The sequence below is a fragment of the Myotis myotis genome, unplaced genomic scaffold (assembly GCF_014108235.1).
Source record: "Myotis myotis isolate mMyoMyo1 unplaced genomic scaffold, mMyoMyo1.p scaffold_m19_p_2, whole genome shotgun sequence".
Lineage (NCBI taxonomy): Eukaryota > Metazoa > Chordata > Mammalia > Chiroptera > Vespertilionidae > Myotis > Myotis myotis.
Genome location: NW_023416324.1, coordinates 101,324,739 through 101,349,288, shown reverse-complemented (window position 1 = coordinate 101,349,288; position 24,550 = coordinate 101,324,739). Strand labels below are relative to the sequence as shown.

Below are 24,550 nucleotides of genomic sequence, written 5' to 3'. Positions count from 1 at the left end.
GATGGCCACGCCCATGTCATCACAAGATGGATGCCACAAGATGGCTGGCAGGGGAGGGCAGTTGTGAGTGATCAGGCCAGCAGGGGAGGGCAGTTAGGGATGACCAGGCCTGCAGGAGAGGGCAGTTGGGGGTGACCGGGCCTGCAGAGGAGGGCAGTTGGGGGCAACCAGGCTGGCAGGGGAGGGCAGTTGGGGGCGATCAGGCCAGCAGGGGAGTGGTTAGGGGGTGATCAGGCTGGCAGGCAAAAGTGGTTAGGGGCAATCAGGCAGACAGGCAGGCAGGTGAGCAGTTGGAAGCCAGCATTCCCAGATTGTGAGAGGGATGTCCAACTGCCGGTGTAGGCTCAATCCCTGTGGAATCAGCCCTAAACCAGCAGTCGGACATCCCCTGAGGGGCCACAGATTGGAGAGGGTGCAGGCTGGGCTGAGAGACAGCCCCCATCCAGTGCACGAATTTCATGCACTGGGCCTCAACTTTTTTAATAACATGCTATTTAGCCTCCATGTATCTGAATGTGTTTGAGGTTTTTTTGTTGTTGTAGTTGATTTCTAACTTCATGCCATTGTGATCCGCAAAGATGCTTGGTATATCAAGCTTCTTGAATTTGTATAGACTTGTTTTGTGCCCTAACATGTGGTCTATCTTTGAGAATATTCCATGTTCACTTGAGAAGACTGGATATTCTGTTGCATTGAGGTGAAATGTTCTATAAATATCTGTTAGATCTCTCTGATCTAGTGTATCATTTAAGGCCTGTTTCCTTGTTAATTTTTTGTCTGGATGATCTATCCAGTGATGTCAGTGGGATATTAAAGTCCCTCACTATGACTGTATTGCTGTAAAACTCTTTCTTAAAGTCCGTCAAGAATTTTTTAATGTACATGGGTGCTCCTATGTTGGATGCATATATGTTTACAAGGGCTATATTTTCTTGTTGAGTCATTACCTTTAGTGTAGTGTAGTGGCCTACTTTGTCTCTTGGTATGGCCTTTGTTTTGAAATCTACTTTGTCTGATATTAATATTGCTACTCTGGCTTTTTTTTCCTTCCCATTTGCATGGAATATATTTTTTCATCACTTCACTCTCAGTCTGTGTGTATCTTTTGTTCTGAGATGGTTCTCTCGTAGACAGCATATATATGGGTCATGTTTACTTATCCATTCAGTCACCCTATGTCTTTTGACTGGAGCATTTAATCTATTTACATTTAAGTTTACTATTGGTAGGTATTTTTTTATTGCTGTTTTTATTTTCTTTATGCTTGTGATCCCCTCTCTTTCTTTTTCTTCTTCTTAACACAGTTTCTTTTTTTAAAAAAAATAATCTTTATTGTTAAGATTATTACAGATGTCCCTCTTTTTACCTCTCATAGCTCCCCTCCATCCAGTTCCCACCCCACCCCAGGTCCTCACCACCCTATTGTCTGTGTCCATAGGTAATGCATACGTGCATATAAGATCTTTGTCTAACCTCTTCTCACACCGCCCCCTATCCCCTTCGCTCTGAGAATCGTCAGTCTTTTCCATTTCCATACCCCTGGTTCTATTCCATTCACTAGTTTATTCTGTTCATCAGATTTTTTTATTCATTTGATTTTTGGATTCACTTGTTGATAGATATGTATTTGTTGTAACTTTGTTGTTCATAATTTTTATCTTTACCTTTTTCTTCTTCTTCCTCTTCTTAAAGAATACCCTTCAGCATTTCATATAATACTGGTTTGGTGGTGATGAACTCCTTTAGCTTTTTCGTGTCTGTGAAGCTCTTTATCTGACCTTCAATTCTAAATAATAGCTTTGCTGGATAAAGTAATCTTGGTTGTAGGTTCTTGCTATTCATCACTTTGAATATTTCTTGCCACTCCCTTCTGGCCTGCATAGTTTCTGTTGAGAAATCAGCTGACAGTCATATGAGCACTCCCATGTAGATAACTGTTTTTCTCTTGTTGCTTTTAAGATTCTCTCTTTGTCTTTTGCTCTTGGCATTTTAATTATGATGTGTCTTGGTGTGGTCCTCTTTGGATTCCTCTTGTTTGGGGTTCTCTGTACTTCCTGGACTTTTAAGTCTATTTCTTTGACCAGGTAGGGGAAGTTTTCTGTCATTATTTCTTCAAATAGGTTTTTAGTATTTTGCTCTCTCTTCTTCTGGCACCCCCATAATTCAGATGTTGGTATGCTTTAAGTTGTCCCAGAAGCTCCTTACACTACCTTCATATTTTTGGATTCTTTTTGCTTTTCCATTTGGGTGTTTTTTGCTTCCTCATATTTCAAATCCTTGATTTGATTCTCAGAATCCTCTAATCTACTGCTGAATCCCTGTATATTATTCTTTATTTCAGTCAGTGTGTGCTTAATGTTTTACTGGTTCTTTTCCTTTTTTTTTTTTTTTTTTTTTGGCATTCTCACTAAGATCCTTAAAAGTCTCACTAAATTCCTTGGAGGTTTCTAGAAGATTCTTGAGTAATTTTATAACTGTAGTTTTGAACTCTATATCCAGTAGTTTGCTTTCTTCCATTTCTTTTTTTTTTTTTTTTTTTTTTTTTTATTTATTTTTTTTTTTATTGATTAAGATATTACATATGTGTCCTTGTCCCCACGTTACCCTCTACCCCCCACCCCCCCCACCCCCGCTCATGCCCTCACCCCCCCCGTTGTCCATGTCCATTGGTTAGGCCTATATGCTTGCATATAAGTCCTTTGGTTGATCTTTCCCCCTTACCCCCACCCTCCCCTACCTTCCCTCCAAGTCCCGACAGTCCAATCAATGTCTCTCCGTCTCTGGATCAGTCCTTGTTCATCAGCTTATGTTGTTCATTATATTCCACAAATGAAGTGAGATCCTGTGGTATTTATCCGCTCTCAAGTTCCATCCATGCTGTGGCAAATGGTAAGAGTTCCTTTTTCTTCTTCCTCTTCTTAAAGAATACCTTTCAGCATTTCATATAATGCTGGTTTGGTGATGATGAACTCCTTTAGCTTTTTCTTATCCGTGAAGCTCTTTATCTGACCTTCTATTCTGAATGATAGCTTTGCTGGATAAAGTAATCTTGGTTGCAGGTTCTTGCTATTCATCACTTTGAATATTTCTTGCCACTCTCTTCTGGCCTGCATGGTTTCTGTTGAGAAATCAGCTGACAGTCGTATGGGTACTCCCTTGTAGGTAACTGACTGTCTTTCTCTTGCTGCTTTTAAGATTCTCTCTTTATCTTTTGCTCTTGGCATTTTAATTATGATGTGTCTTGGTGTGGTCCTCCTTGGATTCCTTTTGTTTGGGGTTCTCTGCGCTTCCTGGACTTGTAAGTCCATTTCTTTCACCAGGTAGGGGAAGTTTTCTGTCATTATTTCTTCAAAAAGGTTTTCAATATCTTGCCCTCTCTCTCCTTCTGGTACCCCTATAATTCTGATGTTGGTACGCTTGAAGTTGTCCCAGAGGTTCCTTACACTATCTTCATATTTTTGGAATCTCTTTTCTTTTTTCTTTTTCGGTTGGGTATTTTTTGTTTCTTTGTATTTCAAATCTTTGACTTGATTCTTGGGATCCTCTTTTCTGCTGCTGGATCTCTGTAAATTATTCTTTATTTCAGTCAGTGTATGCTTAATTTCTAGTTGGTCCTTTTTCATGTCCTCCATGGTCTCCCTATACTTATTGAGGGATTCATTAAATTTATCGGCGGTTTCCATAAAATTCTTGAAAAACCTTATAACCGTGGCCTTAAACTCTATATCCAATCGTTTGCTTTCCTCCATTTCTGCCATTTGTGACCTGTTTCTTTGTCTCCGCATTTTGGCAGCCTCCCTGTGTTGATAGAGTGGCCCTGTGCGCCAGGTGTCCTGTAGGGCCCAGTAGCTCAGCCTCCCCAGTTACCTGGGGTGGACACTCTTGGTGCACTCTTGGTGCCTTGGTTGTTGTAGAATCACTGGGAGGAATTGACCTCCAGGCCAATTGGCTGTGAGAATCAGCTGTGTCTAAAGTGGGAGAACTTCTGTGCTGAAGACACCCTTCTGGGGCAAGACTTGCTTCAGTGGGGCTTTGGTGCTCACTGAGTCTGCTCCCTGAGTGTGTCCCTTATGGATCTGAGGAGTTGCAGTCTGGTACCCTCTGACCACTGGGTACAGTGGCTCCTGGATCTAAGGAGGTGCTAATTCAGCCTCTGCCTGAGGCCACACAGCAGGAGCCACGAAGAGGCTCAGCTGTGAAGCAATGCAAGCCGCTGCGGGGCCTTGGGCCTTCTCTTGGAAGTTCCGGGTCTGCCTGGCTGGGCTGCAGTTAGGTACATTCACATGCAAAAGCCTCTGCCGCAGCCTGGGTGGGGCGGGGTCTCAGGGAGTCAGAGGGCGGAGAAAGCGGCCATGGCCGATTCTCCGCCGGAGTCGCGCGTCTCAGTGTTCCGGTAACGGCTGCAAGCACCTCTGAGGGAAAGCCGCCCTCAAGTTCGCTCGCTGCCGGACAGACCAGCTTCTCCCCGTATGAGACCTGGGTCCCCAGAGACTTCCCGGAACCGGAGTTCAGAGCCGTGGGGAGTTTGTGATTCAAAAAGACAGCCGCGTCCTCAGGCGCCACCCCCTTTCCTCGCGCGCGCGCGCCGCCGTACCTCTGCACTTCACCTCCGCAGCGCCTCTGGCTCTCAGCGTGTTTTTCTTTCCTTCTAGTTGTGGAATTTACACTCAGCCAGCCTTCCTGTTTTTCTGGATGATGTTTGCTCAGTCCTTTGCGGTAATTTTCAATTGTTGTATGAGGCGATAATTTCCCGGTGTTTACCTATGCCGCCATCTTAGTTGCTCTCCTTCTTCCATTTCTTTCATTTGTGACATGTTTTTTTGTCTCCACATTTTGGCTGCTTCCCTGTGTTTATTTCTATGTATTGGGTAGCTGCTAAGTCTCCTTGAGTTGATAGAGTGGCCTTGTGTGCTAGGTGTGCTATAGGGCCCAGTGACTCAGCTTCCCCAATCACCTGAGGTGGACACTCTTGGTGCACCTCTTTGTGGGCTGTGTGCACAGTCCTGTTGTAGTTGAGCCTTGATTGCTGTTGATAGCTCTGGGAGGAATTGATCTCCAGGCCAATTGGCTGTGAGGACCAGATGCGACTACAGTGGGAGAGCTGTTGTGCAGGAGACTCCCTTATGGAACAGGACTTACTTCAGTGGGGCTTTGGTGCTCACTGAGTCTGCCCCTTGAGTGTCACTTATGGATGTGAATAGTTGTAATCTCGTATGGTCTCACACTGACCACTGGTACACTGGCTCTTGGATCTCCAAGGAGGTGCAAAGTCAGCCACTTCCTGGAGCCATCCAGCAGGAGCTACAGAGAGATCTGCAGATTCCTCCTCTTTGTTTGGGGTTTGGAGGTGCCCAGATGAGGCCCAGATGTGAAGTAAGGCAGGCTGGTGCTGGTGCCATTTTTTGGGCGTTTTATTGGTAGGTTTGCATCTCCCTGACCCAGCTGCATCTTATTTAACAGTTTTCGCCTGAGAAAGGGCAGACCATTCATATGCAAAAGCCACTGCCCACAGCTTGGGTGGGGTGTAAATTGGGTGAGGCGGGGTCTCAGGGACTCACTAGGGTGGAGCAAACAGAAATGGCTGCCAGTCAGCCCTGCACCAGGGAGGTCCCAGCATGGGAACAATGACCGCTGCGAGCACCTCCATCTGGAAGAAAGCCGCCCCCATGTTCCTGCCCCAAGCCAGACAGTCCAGTTTCTCCCCATATGAGCTCGCCTGGCACTGGAGCTCAGAGGAAGTGAGAGCTTGTAAATACAGTTCGTGGTGCCAGGCTTTTAAGAGGAGCAGCTTGGTCTCCAGCAGCCTGTGTGTCACTCAGCCCCAATCCACACTGATTTTTACAGTTTGTAGTTCTTACGGCCTATAGGGACTTCTTTCCCCAGCTCTGGGACCCTGGGCTGGGGGTCTGGTGTGGGGTTGGGACTCTGCTCCTCCAGGCAGCCTCCGCAGAGGCAATCTTCCTCCCGATTAAAAAAGCAGTACATGTGATGGTTTCAAGATAGCGGCATAGGTAAACACCGGAAATTTCTGCCTTGCACAACCGCTTCAAAAATACAACTAAAAGACAAAATGGACATCATCCAGAACCACAGGAAGGCTGTCTGAGTGGAAATTCTACAACTAGAAGGAAAGAGAAAAGCATACTGAGACTCAGAGGAGGTGCGGAAGTAAAGTGCAGAGGTACGGAGGCGCACGCGGCAAGGGCTGGCAACTGAGGACTCCGGTGTCTTTTTCAATTGGGAGGGAGACACAAGCTCCTGACAGCTCTGAACTCCAGTTCCAGGTGAGTCTCTCAGGACCCAGACTCATACGGGGAGAAACTGGACTGTCTGGCAGCGGGTGGAACTTGGGGGCGGCTTTCTCTCAGATGTGCTTGCAGCGATTACCGGGACACAGACCCTGGGCCTCCTAGGGCAGGACTGAGGATCAGCCATAGCTGTTTGCTCCCTGTTGATTCCCTGAGACCCCGCCCCACCAAAGCTGTGCGCAGAGGCTTTTGCATATGAATGACCTGGCCCTTTGCGATCTAAAATTACCTAACAAACTTCAGCTGGGTCACAGAAACCGAGAACATCCAAAAGAAGGCCCAAGGCCCCACAGCAGCTTGCATTGCTTCACGGCTGGGCTTCACCTGGGCACCCCCAAACCCCAAACAAGGAAGAGGCATCTGCAGATCTCTTCATAGCTCCTGCTGGGTAGCCTCAGGCAGAGGCTAATTAACACCTCCTTAGAGATCCAAGAGCCCGTGTACCCAGTGGTCAGATTGGGACCATCCAGATTACAACTCTTCAGATCCATAAGGGACACACTCAGGGGGCAGACTCAGTGAGCACCAAAGCCCCACTGAAGCAAGTGTTGCCCCATAAGGGTGTCTTCAGCACAGTTCTCCCACCGTAGACACAGCTGATTGTCAGACAATTGGCCTGGAGGTCAATTCCTCCCAGTGATACCTACAACAATCAAGGCTTAACTACAACAAGACTGTGCACACAGCCCACAAAGGGTGCACCAAGAATGTCCACCTCAGGTAATTGGGGAGGCTGAGCCACTGGGCCCTATAGGACACCTAGCACACAAAGCCACTCTATCAACACAGGGAAGCATAAAAAATGCGGAGACAAAGAAACAGGTCACAAATGACAGAAATGGAGGAAAGCAAATGACTGGATATAGAGTTCAAAACCATGGTTATAGGTTTTTCAAGAATTTTCTAGAAACCACAGATAAATTTAGTGAGACCCTCAAGGATATGAAAAAGGACCAACTAGAAATTAAGCATACACTGTCTGAAATAAAGAATAATATACAGAGATCCAACAGCAGACAAGAGGATCCCAAGAATCAAGTCAAAGATTTGAAATACGAAGAAGCAAAAAATACCCAACCGGAAAAACAAAAAGAAAAAAGAATCCAAAAATATGAAGGTAGTGTAAGGAGCCTCTGGGACAACTTCAAGTGTACCAACATCCGAATTATAGGGGTGCCAGAAGAAGAGATAGGGCAAGATATTGAAAACCTATTTGAAGAAATAATGACAGAAAACTTCCCCTACCTGGTCAAAGAAATAGACTTAAAAGTCCAGGAAGTACAGAGAACCCCAAACAAGAGGAATCCAAAGAGGACCACACCAAGACACATCATAATTAAAATGCCAAGAGCAAAAGACAAAGAGAGAATCTTAAAAGCAGCAAGAGAAAAAATGTCAGTTACCTACAAGGGAGTACCCATACGACTGTCAGCTGATTTCTCAAGAAATTATGCAGGCCAGAAGGGAGTGGCAAGAAATATTCAAAGTGATGAATAGCAAGAACCTACAACCAAGATTACTTTATCCAGCAAAGCTATCATTCAGAATTGAAGGTCAGATAAAGAGCTTCACAGACACGAAAAAGCTAAAGGAGTTCATCACCACCAAACCAGTATTATATGAAGTGCTGAAAGGTATCCTTTAAGAAGAGGAAGAAGAAGAAAAAGGTAAAGATAAAAATTATGAACAACAAATACATATCTATCAACAAGTGAATCTAAAAATCAAGTGAATAAAAAATCTGATGAACAGAGTAAACTGGTGAATATAATAGAATCAGGGGCATAGAAAGGCAGCGGACTGACAATTCTTGGGGAGTAAAGAGGTGTGGTGGTGTGGGAAGAGACTGCACAAAAATCGTACACCTATGGATGAGAACAGTGGGGGGGTAAGGGCAGAGGCTGCGTGGGAACTGGGTGGAGGGGAGCTATGGCGGGGGGGGGGAAGAGGAACAACTGTAATAATCTGAACAATAAAGATTTATTTAAAAAAAAAAAAAGCAGCACATGTGAGTGCTAGTTCATCCCGTTCTGCACCTCTGCACCTCCTACCAGCCTCAATGTGCTTTCTTCTTTCTCTAGTTGTAGTACTTCCACTCAGCCAGCTTTCCCATGGTTCTGGATGATAGTTGTTTTGTATTTTAGTTGTAATTTTGATGTGGTTGTAGGAGGCAGCAAGTACAGGCATTTACCTATGCCACCATCTTGGTTCCCCCCTTAAAGCAGTCCCTTTAACATTTCTTGCATTGCTGGTTTGGTGGTAATATACTCCTTTAGCCATTTTTTGTCTGGAAAGCTTTTTATTTCACCTTCAATTTTGAATGATAGCCTTGCTGGATACGGTAGTCTTGGATTTAGGCCCTTGCTTTTCTTTACTTTGAGTACTTCATACTTCATGCCACTCCCTTCTGGCCTGAAGTGTTTCTCTTGAGAAGTCAGCTGACATTCTAATGGGTACTCCTTTGTAATTTTTTTTTCTATCTCTTGCTGCATTTAAGGTTCTTTCTTGGTCTTTAACATTTGCCATTTTAATTATGATGTGTCTAAGTGTGTGTCTCTTTGGGTTCATGTTGTCCCAGAGCTCCCTCAAGCTATCTCCCTGCTTTCTAAATCTTTTTTCTATTTGCTGTTCTTATTGGGTATTTATTTCTACCTTCCAGATCGCTGATTCAATCCTCTGCTTCATCCACTTTACTTTTAATCCCTTCCAGTGTGTTCTTGATATCAGATATATCATTCTTCATTCTTGTCTTGTTCAGCATGAAAATGGAATCATGACCTCTGTTTCCCTTTTCATGCTGTTGTTTTCTTTATGCACTAAGTTTTCCTTAATCATATATTTAAAAAAATATATTTTTATTGATTTCAGAGAGGAAGGGAAAGGGAGAGAGGATAGAAACATTAATGATGAGAGAAAAATCATTGATTGGCTGCCTCCTGCATGCCCCACACTGGGGATTGAGCCCACAACCTGGGTATGTGCCCTGACTGGGAATTGAACTGTGACCTCCTTCTAGGTCAATGCTCAACCACTGAGCCATGCTGGCCTTAAGCATCTTTATAACCATTGCTTTGAACTCTATGTCTGATAGGTTGCTTGCCTCCCTCTCATTTAGTTCTTTTTCTGGATATTCCTTTTCTCTCATTTGAGGGTTGTTTCTTTGTCTCCCCATTTACCTGTCTGCTTGTATTTGCTTCTATGTATGAGATAGAACTGCTATGCCTCCCTCCCAGTCTTTGTGGAATGACCTTACGTAGAAAGTGTCTTAAGGGGTCCAGTTGCATAGTCTCTTTGTTCACCTGAGCTGGATACTCTAGGAATGATCCTTATGTGTGCTGTTTGTGCTCTCCTGTTGTAATTGGGACTTGATTGTTGATGTCCCATTTGTGGGAGGGATCTTTCCTCTCATTGGATGCCAGTGAGCTTCATCCCCAATGTCCTCGTGCCAGCTGTTATACAGGTGCTTTGGGTCTGCTATTTGTGGGGCTCGCTGGATTTTTCTCTGATGATGTTGAATCTGGTCCCTTGATGTGTCTATCCTGCGCCTCATGGTAGCTGCTCAAGTGCAGGTGTATGTGAGTCACTGTCCCTTTCTGGTCCTAGGCAACCTGATTGAGGTCTAAGAAGTTGAATCCTCTTGTAGTCCAGTGGTCAGGGACTTCTTAGCCCAGAGGCTGGATCTGTCTTGAGTCTCACACTTTATTGACCCTGTTTTGACCTGCACTTCCTTCCCCATGGAACTAGTCCTGTAGCTGTTAGCTGCAGCGTTTGGGGTCCCACTGGCTTTTGCCTCACTGGGCAGTATGGGATAGTGTCCGTGGTGGGGACCCAAACTGCTCTTTTTGACTAATTAGAGCAGGTGTCAGCTCTGGAAGTGGCAGAGTGTGGTGGATGGAGCCCTACACTGGGAGCTTAGGCGCCTGGATCTCTCACCAGTGCTGCCCCTTCAGGGCTGTGCTCTCATTCTGTGCAAGCCTCCATTTCCCCATGTGTGCACTGAAGGTGTTGGACTAGAAACGACCCTTCCCAAATAGGTGAGGGTACATGGGTTTGCAGACTGCCCCCCCCCCGCCCCACCTCCCCAGAATTTCCAAGTCTTCAAGCTAAAAGTAAAACTAAGCAATCAGGCTGGAGCACCCGGTTTCTTTATGGTACCTGAGTGGCTCAGCTAACTATGCCCATGGAACTTGATCTAATGAAGAAGTTTGTTGGGTGATAGTCTGCACTAGATGTTAGGCTCAGTCCTGGGGATACAGTAGGGGATAAGACAGCCTGGAATGGGCTGACACAAACAAGGGTCTCCACCAAGACTGAATTACAGAAGGTATAACTGCACTGGAAATGAGCAGACGTGACAGGAACTTGGCCAGTACGGGGTCAGTGAGGACTTCCCTGAAAGGATGCTTAAAGAGGGACCTGAAACATGAGTGTGGCCAGCAGGTGAAGATGTGGGAGAAGAATCCCAAATCTTGACTTAGGAAAGACAGTGCAGACCTGAGGCCAGCAGGCAGGTGCTGGCCAGCTTGAGGCACAAAGAGAACAGTGTGGCTACAGTGTGGTGGTGCTGGGGGACTGTGGTTTTCAGTGAAATTAGAGCCATGGGCAGAGGCCAGATTGTGTCAGGTTCTTATAGGATGTGTTAAGGATTTGGACTCACTCTCTGGGCAGACCTTGAAGGGTTTTAACCTAGGTGTGATATAATCATATTTGGTTGTCTCCTTAGGGTCTGAAACCTTATTTTTTCCCCCCACAGGTTCTTGATATTGAAATTCTAGCTTCACAAACACTAATTCTGTCAGTGTACACATTACCCCCAATGAATGTAATACAACAAAGTGAAGGCCACAAAGCCAGGGCAGACAGAGATGGGAGGCAGCCCACTGGGCTCACCACTGGCTCCAGAACTTACCTCCACCTTTCCAGCCTCCCAGACCACCCAGTTGAGATATGCACCTAACAAATCTGACAAGTTGCTACAAATCCATCTTCAGAGAGAGTGATGAGGATGACATTTGGGGAGAGGTTCTTTTGAGGTGGGATCCATGGAAGTGGGTAGAGATAGAAGAAGGTTTGAGAAGGGGGCATCTTTGGCAGGCAATGAAAGACTGGAAAACAGTAACTCACATGTGTTCATTCAGTCAGTACATTTTACGAGGTCTCTGATTCAAATGGAGCTGTGGTAGAAATGAATAGAGATGAATGAGACTCATAGAGCTCACACTTACATGGAGGCCTCCAGGGTTTGTTCCCAGGTTCTGACTCTGAGTTCAGGCTGAGACGTCTTGTGCCCTTCCAGTCCCTGACTTGCCAGATGCTTTTCTGTTACTGGAGCTGAAGGTGCAGGTTGCCTGGACAGGGAATATGGAATCCTAGGTTTGAATCCTCATTCCGCCTCCAAGTTGCAACTTCCATTTTCTTCTTTATAAAATGTACAACGGAAATAAATGCTCTCTGAGATAATATCCCAGCACTAATATTTTACATTTCAAGCCCATCCCATGGCTGGCAGTGGGAACTCATGAGGAGGAGTGGGAAGGGCAACATTTGAGTTAGGATTTTCTCTGTTAACTACTTCCAGCCTGTCCCAGAGGGCTCTGTGAGATGGTGTTCCACGGGGACAGCCTGCTGCTGTGGAAAGCTGTAACTGAGCCTGTCTCTGACCCTGCAGGTGTACCCTTTGTTCCCGGGCACGTCAACCATCATGATCCACGACTTGTGCCTCGCCTTCCCAGCCCCAGCGAAGGTTGATGTTTATGTTTCAGACATTCAGGAGCTGTACGTCCGAGTAGTAGACAAGGTCAGTGTCAGCTTCCTGATCTTCCCCTTCTCTGCTGATTCACAGAAACCAAGAAGATGCTGTGGTCATGGGAGATATTTTTTCTCACATTCTTTGCTTTTTCTCCTGGTTGCTATGTCCCTCCTGGGTTGCTGTGAGCTGGCACTGCTGTCTCTCATCTCTGCTCTTCTGTGCACATAGTGCAGAATGAGCTCTGAGTGTACTTCTTCAGCCCAGTGGACAACAATAAAGCTTGGCTGCAAATCCCCCTTGGAGCTGTCTCCACATCAGCCTGGACCAGGGATTCCTGTCCTGCAGCTGGTGCGGGTCACTAGCCAGCTGGGTGCACACCTTGTGGAACATGATATTTTCTCCCCACTATGTAGCTTTTGGAGTCTCAGGAATTTCATTGGCAATTGAATGAAGCTCACTAATGCCAAGTCTTTTGCAAAGTAAATACATAATAGATATAGGCTTTTCTTTAATGTAAATAGGAAATTTTTATACTCCAAATACCTAAAGTAACTATAGCTAGATTTACGGAGAGTTACTGTTGGTTCCTATTTTTCTGAGTGGAGAGAATGGTTAATTAAAAGGAAAATCTTTAAGCAGCTTAGACAACTTAAAAAGCCAATATTCTCTTACACAGCCTCAAATATTCCTCCTATGGTCTCATTTTCACTGGTGATTTGCTGACCAGATTTCACTTAGCATTTCTGACTCCCATTTCCTAAAGTTCTTACTGTATGTATTATATGCTGCCAGGTGTGAGATATTCAGTCATTATGCACTTATTGAACTACACTACATCGGCTGCCATTCTAAGCTGTGCCTTGTCTAACTCGATGGTTAGTTCTTTAAGAGTGGGGAGTGTAATTTATGCATCTAAGTAACTGCTTGTATACAGCAGTTATTCCATTGATTTTCATTTGTTGATTGGCTCATGGTCTGGAGATCAATCCAGGTGACCTGTCCCTAATTTCCAGGTCTGGGGGTTTGAGGTTGGTGACATTTCTCAGAAGGTCGTAGGTTGCTATAGGTGGTGGAGTTGGTCATTCCGAACCCCCTGAATCTGTTCCCTGTGATATAGGTGGAGATTGGGAAGACGGTCAAGGCATATGTCCGTGTACTGGACTTGCACAAGAAGCCTTTCCTGGCCAAATACTTTGCCTTCATGGACCTGAAGCTCCACGCAGCCTCCCAGATCGTCACATTGGTGTGAGTTCCCCAGGGGTCAGGACAGAGCATCTCAGGGACGGTGCTGACAGGTCTGTCTGGGGGAGAAGTCCCAGCCCTTCCCTCTGTTCCAGCTCCCTTGACGAGGCCCTTGACAACTACACTGCCACGTTCCACATCCATGGTGTGGCCATTGGCCAGACCAGTCTCACTGCAGTTGTGACTGATAAAGCTGGACAGAGAATCAACTCAGCCCCACAACAGATTGAGGTAAAGTTGTTCCTCTTCATGCCACGTGGGGTCAGCCCAGCCCCTAGTGGGCACACGGGTGGAGAGGGGAGGACGTCCTTTTTGTGATAGGCCATTTTAGCATCTGTGTCCTACAGTGTGCCTTGATTACCAGCCTCAGGGAGCTGAGGGCAGCCCCAGAGGAAGGGCTGAGCTACATTAACCTCCCTCTGGGACATGGGAGCATTGATGTTGCTCAGAGAAAGGAAGCCCCTTATCACCCAGCAGGGTAATGGCAGGCACTCTAAGCTGCTGTAATGCCAGACAGAAGTTGTGGACAGCTGTGCGGATGCTCCTCTTGGCAATCAGTCTGAATGTTAGGCGGGACCCTTAGAAGGGGCAAGCTTTCGGGATGGGAGTGCCTGGAGCAAGCAACTACTGGATAGGGGAGCACTGAACTCCCCCCAGCATCATCTCAGCAAGTGGCTTGGGCTGTCATGTGGTGTTAGCTTTTGACCGGACCCCCATAGTCACCAGGGACCTAGGCAGCCATGACCAAGAAGTCCTGCCCAACTTTATTCTTCTTCAGCAGCACTAGACTGTTTGGCTCCTGCTTGCATCTTCCAAGGGTCTCAGCCACACATGGGCTTGTGTGCTGTATGTTAATTAATCTGTGTCTGACACTGGTGGATGTGAACTGTGCCTCCACATGGAAGTGCACCTTTCTCCTGGTGGAATGGAGTTCATTTCTGCCTGTGAATAGCTCAGCCCTGAGACTAATCCTCACACACAAAGCAGCCTCTCAGCCACTGGCTCTTTTGCTCACCCTTAAGCTCTCCTCTTGCCAGGTGGGGGTTGGGGAACAAGAGGAAGATGTGGGGCTTTGCCTTGCTGCAGAGATGGGGCATCCTCCTCCCTACCCCTGGGCCCACTTTCTGAGAAGTTTTGAGGGCATTGAAATAGAGGTAATTTGTCAATAGGAATTTAGAGAAATTTGGTGGAAAGAGGCAAATTTCCAAAGATGAGTTGGGGAAATCTGAAAGGCAGTGGATTTGAAACTGACACGGAGCGAATCTCCCAGATCACAGGACCCACCTGATCCTACAGGTCTGGGCTGGAAAATGCATCTCTAATGGTTCCCAGGAGACCTTCACAAGCAGTAGGACATGCCCCCAACCACAGAGTCTTGGGCCCGTGGGTGGGATGAGAGCCTATGGGAGCTACTCAGGCTCCCCCAGAGTTGGCACAGGACCCCAAGGCTCTCCCGGGTACCCCTTCAGAGAGGAGTGATTTCCACGCACCATGTTCCCTTCTCCCTGAAAATGATGAGTGAATTATGCCCAACAGCATGAGCTTGGAATGCAATGGTCCCCCCTTTCTCTTTTGTCTCCACACCCAGGTCTTTCCCCCATTTAGGCTGATACCCAGGAAGATGACGCTGATTATTGGGGCCATGATGCAGGTATGAGCCAAAGGCCACATCCTTATGCCACCTACATCCACGGCCAGGCACCAGCAGGCAGTAGCCGCACACCCTGCCCGGGCTCCAGGTGTGCCCACCTGCCGTGGGCATCGACAGTCTGAGATGGAGTGCTCTGGGATGTTAGCACTCTCATCCTCTGAAGACAAGGTGTGGTTGCCAGGAGGATAGGGGTTGACGGCACTGCTGTTTCTCCCCATTCCAGATCACCTCTGAGGGAGGCCCCCAGCCTCAGTCCAACATCCTCTTCTCCATCAGCAACGAGAGCCTGGCAGTGGTGAACTGCGCTGGGCTGGTGCGGGGACTCGCCGTTGGCAACGGCACCGTGTCCGGGGTCGTCCAGGCCGTGGATGCTGAGACCGGAAAGCTCGTCATCGTGTCTCAGGTAACAGGCCTGGGCTCCATCAGAGATGGGTGCTTTCTGAGTCCGCACTCTCACGATGGGGTGTACTGCCCCCTAGCAGCTGCAGGGTGGTCATCTGTGAAGGGGAGGCAGCTCTGGTTACTGGGTTTGGGCTCTGCTCCCAAGGACCATCCCTCTCTGAGAGTCTTGCTTCTGCCTTCTGAGGCTATAATCCCTGTCTGTCACCTAGATCAGCCTGCCAACTCGAGGCACCTGGATTCTTCTCCAGACTGAGTTCCTAACTTCTTTTTAAGGAACAGGGTCTCTAGCCCCTGCCCTGGGGATGGTGCCAGCCATGGTGATAGACTCTGCCCAGACCACTGTGCACCCCTCCTATAGCCTCAGCGCCTGGCAGTTGTGCGCCTCTCCCTGTTTCTAGGTGAGGGGCTAGGGAACCTGCTAGAGGCGCCGGTGACTACATCGCAGTTCTAGGACTGACCTGGGCCTGCCGACAGCAAAGCTCTCAGTCCCTTTGTTCCTTCAATTCAAGCAGGGCTGGGTTGTTCCGAGGGAAGAGAAAGGGTGCTGTTGGCTCTCTCACACGTTGTGGATTACAGTGTGAGTTTTCAGAGGTGTGCGCTGGCTTGACTTAAAAAGCATAAATAATAGACACCAACAGTATTTTGGGCCTGGATTTGTATTTCCAGGAGAAACAAAACTGGGATCTTCTACTAATATCTTTGGCTCCTCTAGAGGTTGTCTTTCAAGCCTCTTTGCTGAGTGGGGACATTTCCTGGTTGCTTTTTTGGGTCAACATGATGCTGGAAAGCCTAGCTAGGGGAGGCCTCTCCTTGGGAGAGCCCCACTGCACCATGTCGGTGGGACTGACTCCAAGCACATGAAAGTTGGTGTCCCCAAATCTGATGACTTCCCTTCTTTCGGGGGGGGGGGGGGGGGGGCGGGTGGGTACCTCTTTGGGCCCCTGGAAAGGAGATGGGAGATCATTTCCACCTCCTGAGAAGGGCTCAGATCACTTGGAATCTCCCTAATACTTTGGCCTGCAGTGACCGACAGAGCATCTCAGGGGAAGCTGCCTCATGCTTATGGCTGTGATGCAAAGCCAGGCCTAAGGAGAGCATTTTGTTTTGTGTAATGTTTCAAAGCCCAGTCATCCTGTTCCTTGCTGGAACTGGGACCCTGGAAGAAAGCTGGGGCATGTGCTGCCCGGGGAGGGAGGCTGATGCACCATCCTCCCCCAGGCTGACTCTGAGCTGGCGTTGAGTTCACTGATTTACTCCTTTCTCCAGCAGTTTCAGTGTCTTCCATGTACCCCAGTTAAACTGTGCAGTCCTTTTGAATCGTGGAGGTGGACACTGGTTCTGCCTGTCAATTTGCTAAAGATCAGAAAGTGTTGGGAATGTAAAAGTCTACCTTGTGGCACATCATGTTTTACATAGGTGTCTTGGAGAATAAATTAAGGAACAAGGAGGCTCTGCCCTTGTTTTCTCTCTAGAGAGAGTATTGCCATAGAAACTGGCTTACTTTTCCCCTCTTGGGGCCTCAAGTGGCTGAAATGGCAGCTGACTAGAAATTTGGCCAAAGGGACACATAGCCATGCATTTCCCTCCTGGCTATCTCTGCTCATTGTGGTCTAACCTTGCTGGGCCACCCCTCTTTCTGTGTCTCCATCTGGCAGGTTGGGGACGGGGGCTGCTGGGAGAAGACCCTAATGCCCCTTGACAGAGGGAGAGGCTATACAAGCCCAGGCAGGTGCGAGCTCAGCCCGAGGCCCGTGTGTCCCCGAAGGGATTGTGATTCTGGTCTGAAGCTTCCAGTTCTCTCTGTCCAAGAATCAGCACCCAAGGTCAAGGGGTGGACCAGGACTGGCAGGAGGAGACCGAGTAATGAGAACGATAAAGGAAAGGAAGGGAATAAGGGCTTATTGAGGACCTACTATGTGCCAGGCATTAGCCCAGATCACGAGATACAGGAGATGGGCTCAGTGCAAGGGCTTAAGAGTCTTACTAACAGTACTCAGCATGAGTCAAGAGTACTATGAAGAAGCCAGTCAAGTTCGGCTAGGTTTATAGGAGAATAAAGTTCAGAATGAAGGAAGATGTAAAATCTGCTCTAATCAGACTCTGCCTGGCTCCTGCATTTGTCCATCTACTGTGCTCAGTCAGAGAGCAACAGGCTGGATTTGGGGTTGGGAGTTGGGAGGGTCTGGAGACCTGTACTTCCCAGCCTAGAGAAGAACAGTCCCCAGTCACTGCCCCCAGTCTCTGCAGTGCTGACCTGGAGCACCTGGATCCGACAGATCTGTAGGCTCAGAGAGCCAGGCTGGGGCCCGGCCCTCCCCCAGGGAGTGGGAGAGGCAGTGACCAGGTCCATGTGAGGTGAGCCACCCACAAAGCTACGCCAGCTCTGGAAGAGAAGCATTGGGCTAGACATCCTGTGGATGCCTTCTAGCCATGTGACTGAGCGAGCCTCGGAGGAAGCAGGGGTCCCTTCCCGAAACCACTGTTGCTGGCACAGTCCCATCCTCAGCCCATCTGAGCTCCAGAACTCTTTCCCCAGGACCTTGTGGAAGTGGAGGTGCAGCTCCTGCAGGCAGTGAGGATCCGAGCCCCCATCACCCGGATGAGGACAGGGACCCAGGTGAGGTGGACCCCTCTCCAGCCCCTCCTCTCTGTGCTGTCTGAGCAGCCTCTGGCAGGTTTGGGGCTCTGAATTCTGGTTCAGGATGAGCTTAGGGGAGCCACTGCTGGGAGCAAGGGCCCTGCAAGATGAAGGGAGGAGAGCATAGGCAGGGACCCAGGCGGGGTGTGATGGCTGCTGGGGACTGCAGGTCCTGAGAGGTTTAGGGGTCGTTTCAGGCTGGAGTCTCTCAGCCAAGGTGAAATACAGCCCACGGCTCAAAAAGGATGGGTGGGGAGGTGCTTTTCTATCACACCTTCCTAACCTGTGCAAGCCCCCATCTCTGGTGAGAGCAGAGTCGAGGCAGCTCATGTTGCACAAAGGAGACACGAACGTCCCTGGGCAATGGAGAGGCAGATGGGGCAGTGCCCAGGGCTTCCAGGGGTGCTCCTGGCAGTGAACTCTGCTGGTCACAGGCCTGGTATTTCCCCCACAGATGCCTGTTTACATCACTGGAATCACTAACAACCAGAACCCTTTCTCCTTTGGTAATGCTGTGCCAGGCCTGACCTTCCACTGGTCGGTCACCAAGAGGGACATTCTAGACATCCGGGGGCGGCACCACGAGGTAAGCATCTGCCCAGAGCCTCCCCTCCATCCCAGGCCAGAGTTTGGGCAGGGAGGGCCCTCCCCAACTCTGCACACAAGGTCTGCATCTTCGTACAAGGCCAGTCCTAGCCCTTTTCTGCTCTCTGTCTTGAGGCTTATCAGGACACCGCCCAAACACTGCCACCATTCTCTCTCCCCCGATGTGTGTCCTCGACTCTCAGTCCTGTGTCTGGGAATACGGTCTCCCAGCGATCCTTCCCATAGTGCTCAAGGACTGTGTGCAGCCCTTTTCACTTGAGGCTCATTCTTGCTAACCACTATAGAGGAGTTTATGGCTAAGCTACTAACAGAAGGCAACAAAAATTACAGCCTTGTGGGGCATCAGAAAAGTCCTAGAATGCCATAGGGTTGCTAAACTGTAACTTCTACCCACTTTCTGAGATGATGCTGGAAGCCCTGGGTTTTCTTCTGGTCTATCCCAATGGCTCTCCAGTGGGGGGGGGGGCTCTGCCCTCCTCAGATCTCAGAGCTGGCAAGTGTTGGAAATTACTTACTTAAACCTCTCTTTGTGTTAACTGGAACTCATACCTGGGAAGGGACTCACCTAGGGTTGCCCAGTGAGCCAGTGGGGAGAAGGAACTGGGTGCCAGGCCTGGTGACTCCAGGCTGCCACCCCATTTAGGCCTTGGGTGTACAGGACCCGAGTGGGAGGTGGTTCTGGGATAGTCCTTCTTGTCTTATCCATGAATAGTGATGGGGGGAGTGGGGGGGACCTGTGATGGGGAGGAGCCAGGCCCAGGGATGAAGTTTCCTAGAGGCTGCCAAAAGCTCATCTAGTATAGGGCAATTTCTTCCCCAGGCCACCCAGGAGGGCCAGGGTCCTGTCCCCAGTGCCAGCACTTCCCCAGGCAGTTTCCTTGGTATGTGGGCAGTGACTTCTTCACAGACATCATAACAGAGTTCTGCAGGGAAGCACTGCCAAGCCTAGAGACCCTCTCAGTCAGTGGTCAGCAAACTGCGGCTCTGCAAACCGCGGCTTGCGAGCCACATGCAGCTCTTTGGCTCCTTGAGTGTGGCTCTTCCACAAAATATCAGCTTTTCCACAAAATACCGACTTCTGCGCATGGGCCACGAAGTTTCAATCGCACTGTACGGTGCGCCCGCACGTGGTATTTTGTGGAAGAGCCGCACTCAAGTGGCCAAAGAGCCGCATGTGGCTCACAAGCTGCGGTTTGCCGACCATGGCTCTAGGTGATTCATAACCACCTCCACACACTAAAGGCTCTGAGAAGTCCTGCGTGGAAATGCTGGCTATGGTGGGTTGACCCAGCGTTTTCTGCATTCACCCATGAATGAACCCAGTGACTCAGAATGGGGCACTCCGCTCGCCCTGGGAGATTGCAGTCTGCGCACTTGGGGTCAGCAGGCCTGACCAGGGCAGGAAGGCAGCAGCCTTTGAAAACAGTCTGGGGCTCTGTCTGGCTCCGCCCTTTGGGGGTGCTGGGGCCCCAGGGCTCTCCCTGAAAACATATTTGGTGTCTGTCCCAGGCGTCACTCCAGCTCCCGTCGCAGTACAACTTTGCCATGACCGTGCACGGCCGGGTAAGAGGCCGGACCGGGCTGAGGGTAGTGGTCAAGGCTCTGGACCCCACAGCTGGGCAGCTGCATGGCCTCGCCAAAGAACTCTCTGATGAGATCCAAATCCAGGTAAAGGCCAGGTGGGCAGGAAGCACATGTGAGAGGGAGAGTAAGTGCCAGCCCAGTGAGTGCCCTTGTCCTCAGGGGCCATGAAGGTACATGTCAGCCCTTCCACTGCCACAGGCAGGCCCTACCCCGAGCAGTTCTCAGTCTGCTGGGGTCGGGGTCAGGGTGTATGAGCTACTCTGGGAGCCCAGAGACGTGGCTGCCGAGAGCTTCGCAGAGGAATGCATTTCAGGGGGGAGGAACCGGCTGGCGGCCGGGCAGATGGACTGGCATGGGCAAAGGCCTGGGGGTCTGAAATAGCTTGATGTGTTCCCAAAATAGAAAGTCATTCTGACTTTCATGGGAGGAAAAGGCTGGAAAATAGTCTTGAGTCGGGCATTAACATATTGTCTGAATTTATTTTACAAACACTCTAAGAGGACCTGACTGCTAGACATATTTCCTGTTTCCCAGAACTCCTGTAGGCCTGAGGGCAAGAGCTGCCTTGACAATAAGCCTAGGGCCCCACGGGGGTGGGGAGACGGTGGGGAGCGGCCCTTCCAGCTCCCAGTAAGTGGGTGGTGGGCCCTTTGGGTGGCCTGGGAGATGGTGTGGCCCATCACTTCACAGATGAGCCCACACCTCAGAGGGAGGTGGTCTGCTCACAGCCCTCGAGGGTACACAACCTATTCAGGAGCCGAGACCAGCAGCCCTCCTCCCACCCAGGCTCAGCCTGCACATCTCTCCAACCCACCCTCCTGCCTCCTCTGCCCTTCTGGGCCCCTCTGTCAAACTGGAGAGTTGATGCTCTGAAGAGCATTTTTAGCTTTAAGGACCCTCTTCTGCTGATCTGGGGCTCAGCAACCCCTGGGTCCTCCTAAATTACAAGGAAAAACTGAAAGCACCCCCTAACTATTAAGAGAAAAGAAATGGGTTCAAGCCCCTTTTTCAAGAAGAAGTGAACCATCTCTAACCCGGGCACATACCCCAGTAGGGGTGAAGAAGCAGTTTTTCCAAGAAGGAAATGCCTGTTTGCCAGCCCCCCTCAACTTGGCTCACATGAGCATTGTACACAGACACTGACACACACGTATGTGCACAGATACAGACATACAGACAAGAACTATGTGCACAGAAACACAGATACATGCAGATACATAAACACATGAGTACATGTTCTTTTTGGTTAAAATAGAATGAAGTTCTAGCACCTGTCATGGGATTAAAGACGGGCTTTGCAGCTTCCAGTCTCTCTCTGACTTGGTTTCCCCCATTGACAGCGGATGGAGTTTTGAGTGCATCAGAAACTTAGAGAAGCTGGATCCAGCCCACAGATGTGTTTTATTTGGCTCAGCGCTTTGAAACAATTTTTTCTTTGTTGCCAACATTTAAAAATAAGATTTTGTATAAAAATCCAATATGCAGCTCATCCTGAAGACATGCATTTGCCATATGGCAAAATCAGCAGGAGATGAGAAGCAGCCACCCTTTAACAGCACTGTGCTCTCCAGTTTGCCACAGGCCCCATCACTCCCTGTTGTATCCTTGACAGTGAGGCTGAGTCAGTGCCATTGGCCATGCATGTTCCTTTTTGCACATACATCCTGGTGCACACACACCCCTCCCTCAACAGCACCCCCCCGGGGACTGAGGTAGAGCATGCCCCTGGCTCTGTAAAGCAGCTCCCATCAGGGTGCCCAGCATGCACCTGCCTGTTTCCCTCATCCCACCTCTGGTGTCTCCTAGCAGTCAGCCCTCACCAGTGCATCACCAGCTAGACTAGACAGATGCTTGCTGGCAGCAGTTTCTCATCTGTGCGCCACACTCAGCTCTCCCTGCTGAGAGAGCAGGAGATACGAGACATGATTCTGGTATATCACATGAAATAAAATGTGCCTCTGTTTTAGGTATTTGAAAAGCTGATGCTGCTGAACCCAGAAATAGAAGCAGAACAAATACTAATGTCACCCAACTCATTTATAAAGCTTCAGACAAACAGGTACACAACTGGTTTTTAGCAAGGTCATGAATCTGTGCTTGGTCCAGTAACTCGTTTATCAAAGTTGTCAACAGCTGTGGCTGCCTCAGGTACACTGGGCATCTTTCTTGACATTGCCTTTAAAATGGGTGTGGCCTCACATTTCTCCTTCTCTCTGTGTGGACATCCCCATTCTTCCTCATCACTTAGACCTGCAGGCCCTCTTCTCCTCATTGTGGCCTAAAAACTGTTTAATGTCTGCTGTTGAAATCCAGTACTTCAAAGGGGGAAAAGCACCAACTTGGAAGTGTTAAATTTTCCAAATCCTGTGTATCTTCAAGACTTGCCACTCAAAGTATAGTCCACAGACCTGCATGGCATCAACTGGGAGCATGTGAAAATGCAAATCTCGGGTCCTGGTGGGTTCAATTCCCAGTCAAGGGCACGTATCTAGGTTGCAGGTTCGATCCCTGTTTCAGATTGGGGCATGTGCTGGAGGCAGCCAATCAGTGTTTCTCTCTCTCTCTCTCTCTCTCTCTCTCTCTCTCTCTCTCTCTCTCTCTTTCTCTCTCCCTCTCTTTCTCTCTCTATCTCTCTCCCTCTCCCTCTCCTCTTCCTTCCTCCCTTCCTTCAACTCTCTCTCTAAAAAAATCAGTGGGGTGGGCCAGTCAGGTTCAGTGGTTGAGTGTTGACCTATGAACCAGGAGGTGAGGGTTTGATTCCTGGTCAGGGTACATGCCCAGGTTGTGGGCTTAATCCCCAGTAGATGGCATGCAGGAGGCAATCAATTAGTGATTCACTCTCATCATTGATGTTCCTATCTCTCCCTCTCCCTTCCTCTCTGAACTAAATAAATAAAATATTTTTTTTTAAATCAATGGGGGGAAAAAAGAAGAAAATGCAAATCTTGGGCACCACCCCAGACCTGCACTTTAACAGGATCTTCTGGTGATGGGAATATACATTAACGTTTGAGAAACACCTTTTAAATCATTCTGCAGACATAATTCCTACCGTGCATTCCACATGGATGCCTTTGGCAGCCATGACTTGCATTGGAATGCTGTTGCAAGATAGGGGGCAGTGAGGACCATAGGAGCACTTACATGTTCCATGAAACACATACACATGGTATTCATTTAACCAGATTTTCTAAATGTTAAGTTGTGTTCCAGGCTCCAGGAACAGAGGTGGATGACACATGGTGCCCTTAAAGAATTTGGTGGGGAAAAGATAGCATGATAAAAGCTATAATGAAATGAAGTTTCATTCACGCCACAGCCCAAAGAAGGGCCTTCCATGTGAAGAGTTAGGGAAGACATGTCACAGAGATGCTTGAGCTGGGTCTTGAAGGATGCATAGGAGTTCTGCATAGGAGGAGAGGTTGATGAGGGGGTTGAAAGTTGAGACAGAGTTTGTTTAAAGTCCTCTCAGGAGGGTCTTCGGGGCTAGGGCACCACACCGTCCTTTCTTTACGATGTTAATGAGTGTGTAAGGGATGTGAATGCTGCAGGATTTGTCTTCCACCTAGTACATGATGTCAGTGGCTTCACAGATCATTTTCTGAGCAAGTAGCTCATGTTCACCCTGTTTCCGCCCTTGGAAATAGGACATTGCTTCCCGTTCACACTGATGTGCCTAAAGGCACACCGCTGTTTGCAGGGTGATGGGACGGCCTCCAGGTTCTGTCCCACTCAAAGCTCCCACCTTCTTTCTGCTACACCAGGCTGCCTTACTTCAGTAAACGGAAAACAGTTTGCCTCAGAAACAGTATTTTACAGTAAATGCCCCATGTGGATGGTGAAAGGAAATCAGCCCTCATGGTGTCTGTCTCCCTGTTGACTGGCCATGTGAGGAGCTGTTCTTGGAAGAGTGGGAAAAGATACTTTCCTTGGAACTTTTGGTTTTCCAAATCAGGGTCCTGTTAGTGACTGAAGAGGCAGGCTGCCCACACGTAAACAGCTCTGTTTTGTTTTCCAAAGGGATGGCACAGCATCTCTGAGCTACCGTGTCCTGAATGGGCCCGAGAAGGTTCCCATCGTGCACATTAATGAGAAAGGCTTCCTGGTGTCAGGGCCCACAATTGGGACTTCTACCATTGAAGTGACTGCCCAAGAGCCGTTTGGGACCAATCAGACCATCATCGTTGCAGTAAAGGTAGGGTCCCATTATTCTCCTTTTTAGAGTAATAAAAGCAGTAGTACGGAGGTAATATTTCTCCCCTTGCAGGTATAAAAATGAATATATTCCCCTGCAGCTGAGAAATCATATGTAAGAATTTATTTCAGAATAGCCAGGGGCAAAGTTCCTAGGTAAAAAGCTACAGCATCTT

At 48.6% G+C, this 24,550-nt stretch overlaps 1 protein-coding gene across 4 annotated transcripts in view; it reads left to right on the top strand.

The window, feature by feature from the left end:
- Positions 1-24,550, top strand: part of NUP210 (nucleoporin 210) — a 124,970-nt gene that overhangs the window by 83,673 nt on the left and 16,747 nt on the right. For 3 of the 4 annotated variants that reach the window (XM_036348955.1, XM_036348954.1, XM_036348957.1), the window contains 10 exons: positions 11,977-12,105; positions 13,175-13,302; positions 13,395-13,530; positions 14,888-14,950; positions 15,174-15,353; positions 17,889-17,969; positions 18,445-18,576; positions 20,106-20,264; positions 22,148-22,239; positions 24,201-24,375. In XM_036348955.1, the coding sequence (XP_036204848.1) occupies positions 11,977-12,105; positions 13,175-13,302; positions 13,395-13,530; positions 14,888-14,950; positions 15,174-15,353; positions 17,889-17,969; positions 18,445-18,576; positions 20,106-20,264; positions 22,148-22,239; positions 24,201-24,375 (1,275 nt within the window). The remainder of the gene's footprint in view (positions 1-11,976; positions 12,106-13,174; positions 13,303-13,394; positions 13,531-14,887; positions 14,951-15,173; positions 15,354-17,888; positions 17,970-18,444; positions 18,577-20,105; positions 20,265-22,147; positions 22,240-24,200; positions 24,376-24,550) is intronic. The other variant, XM_036348956.1, reaches the window with a different exon arrangement.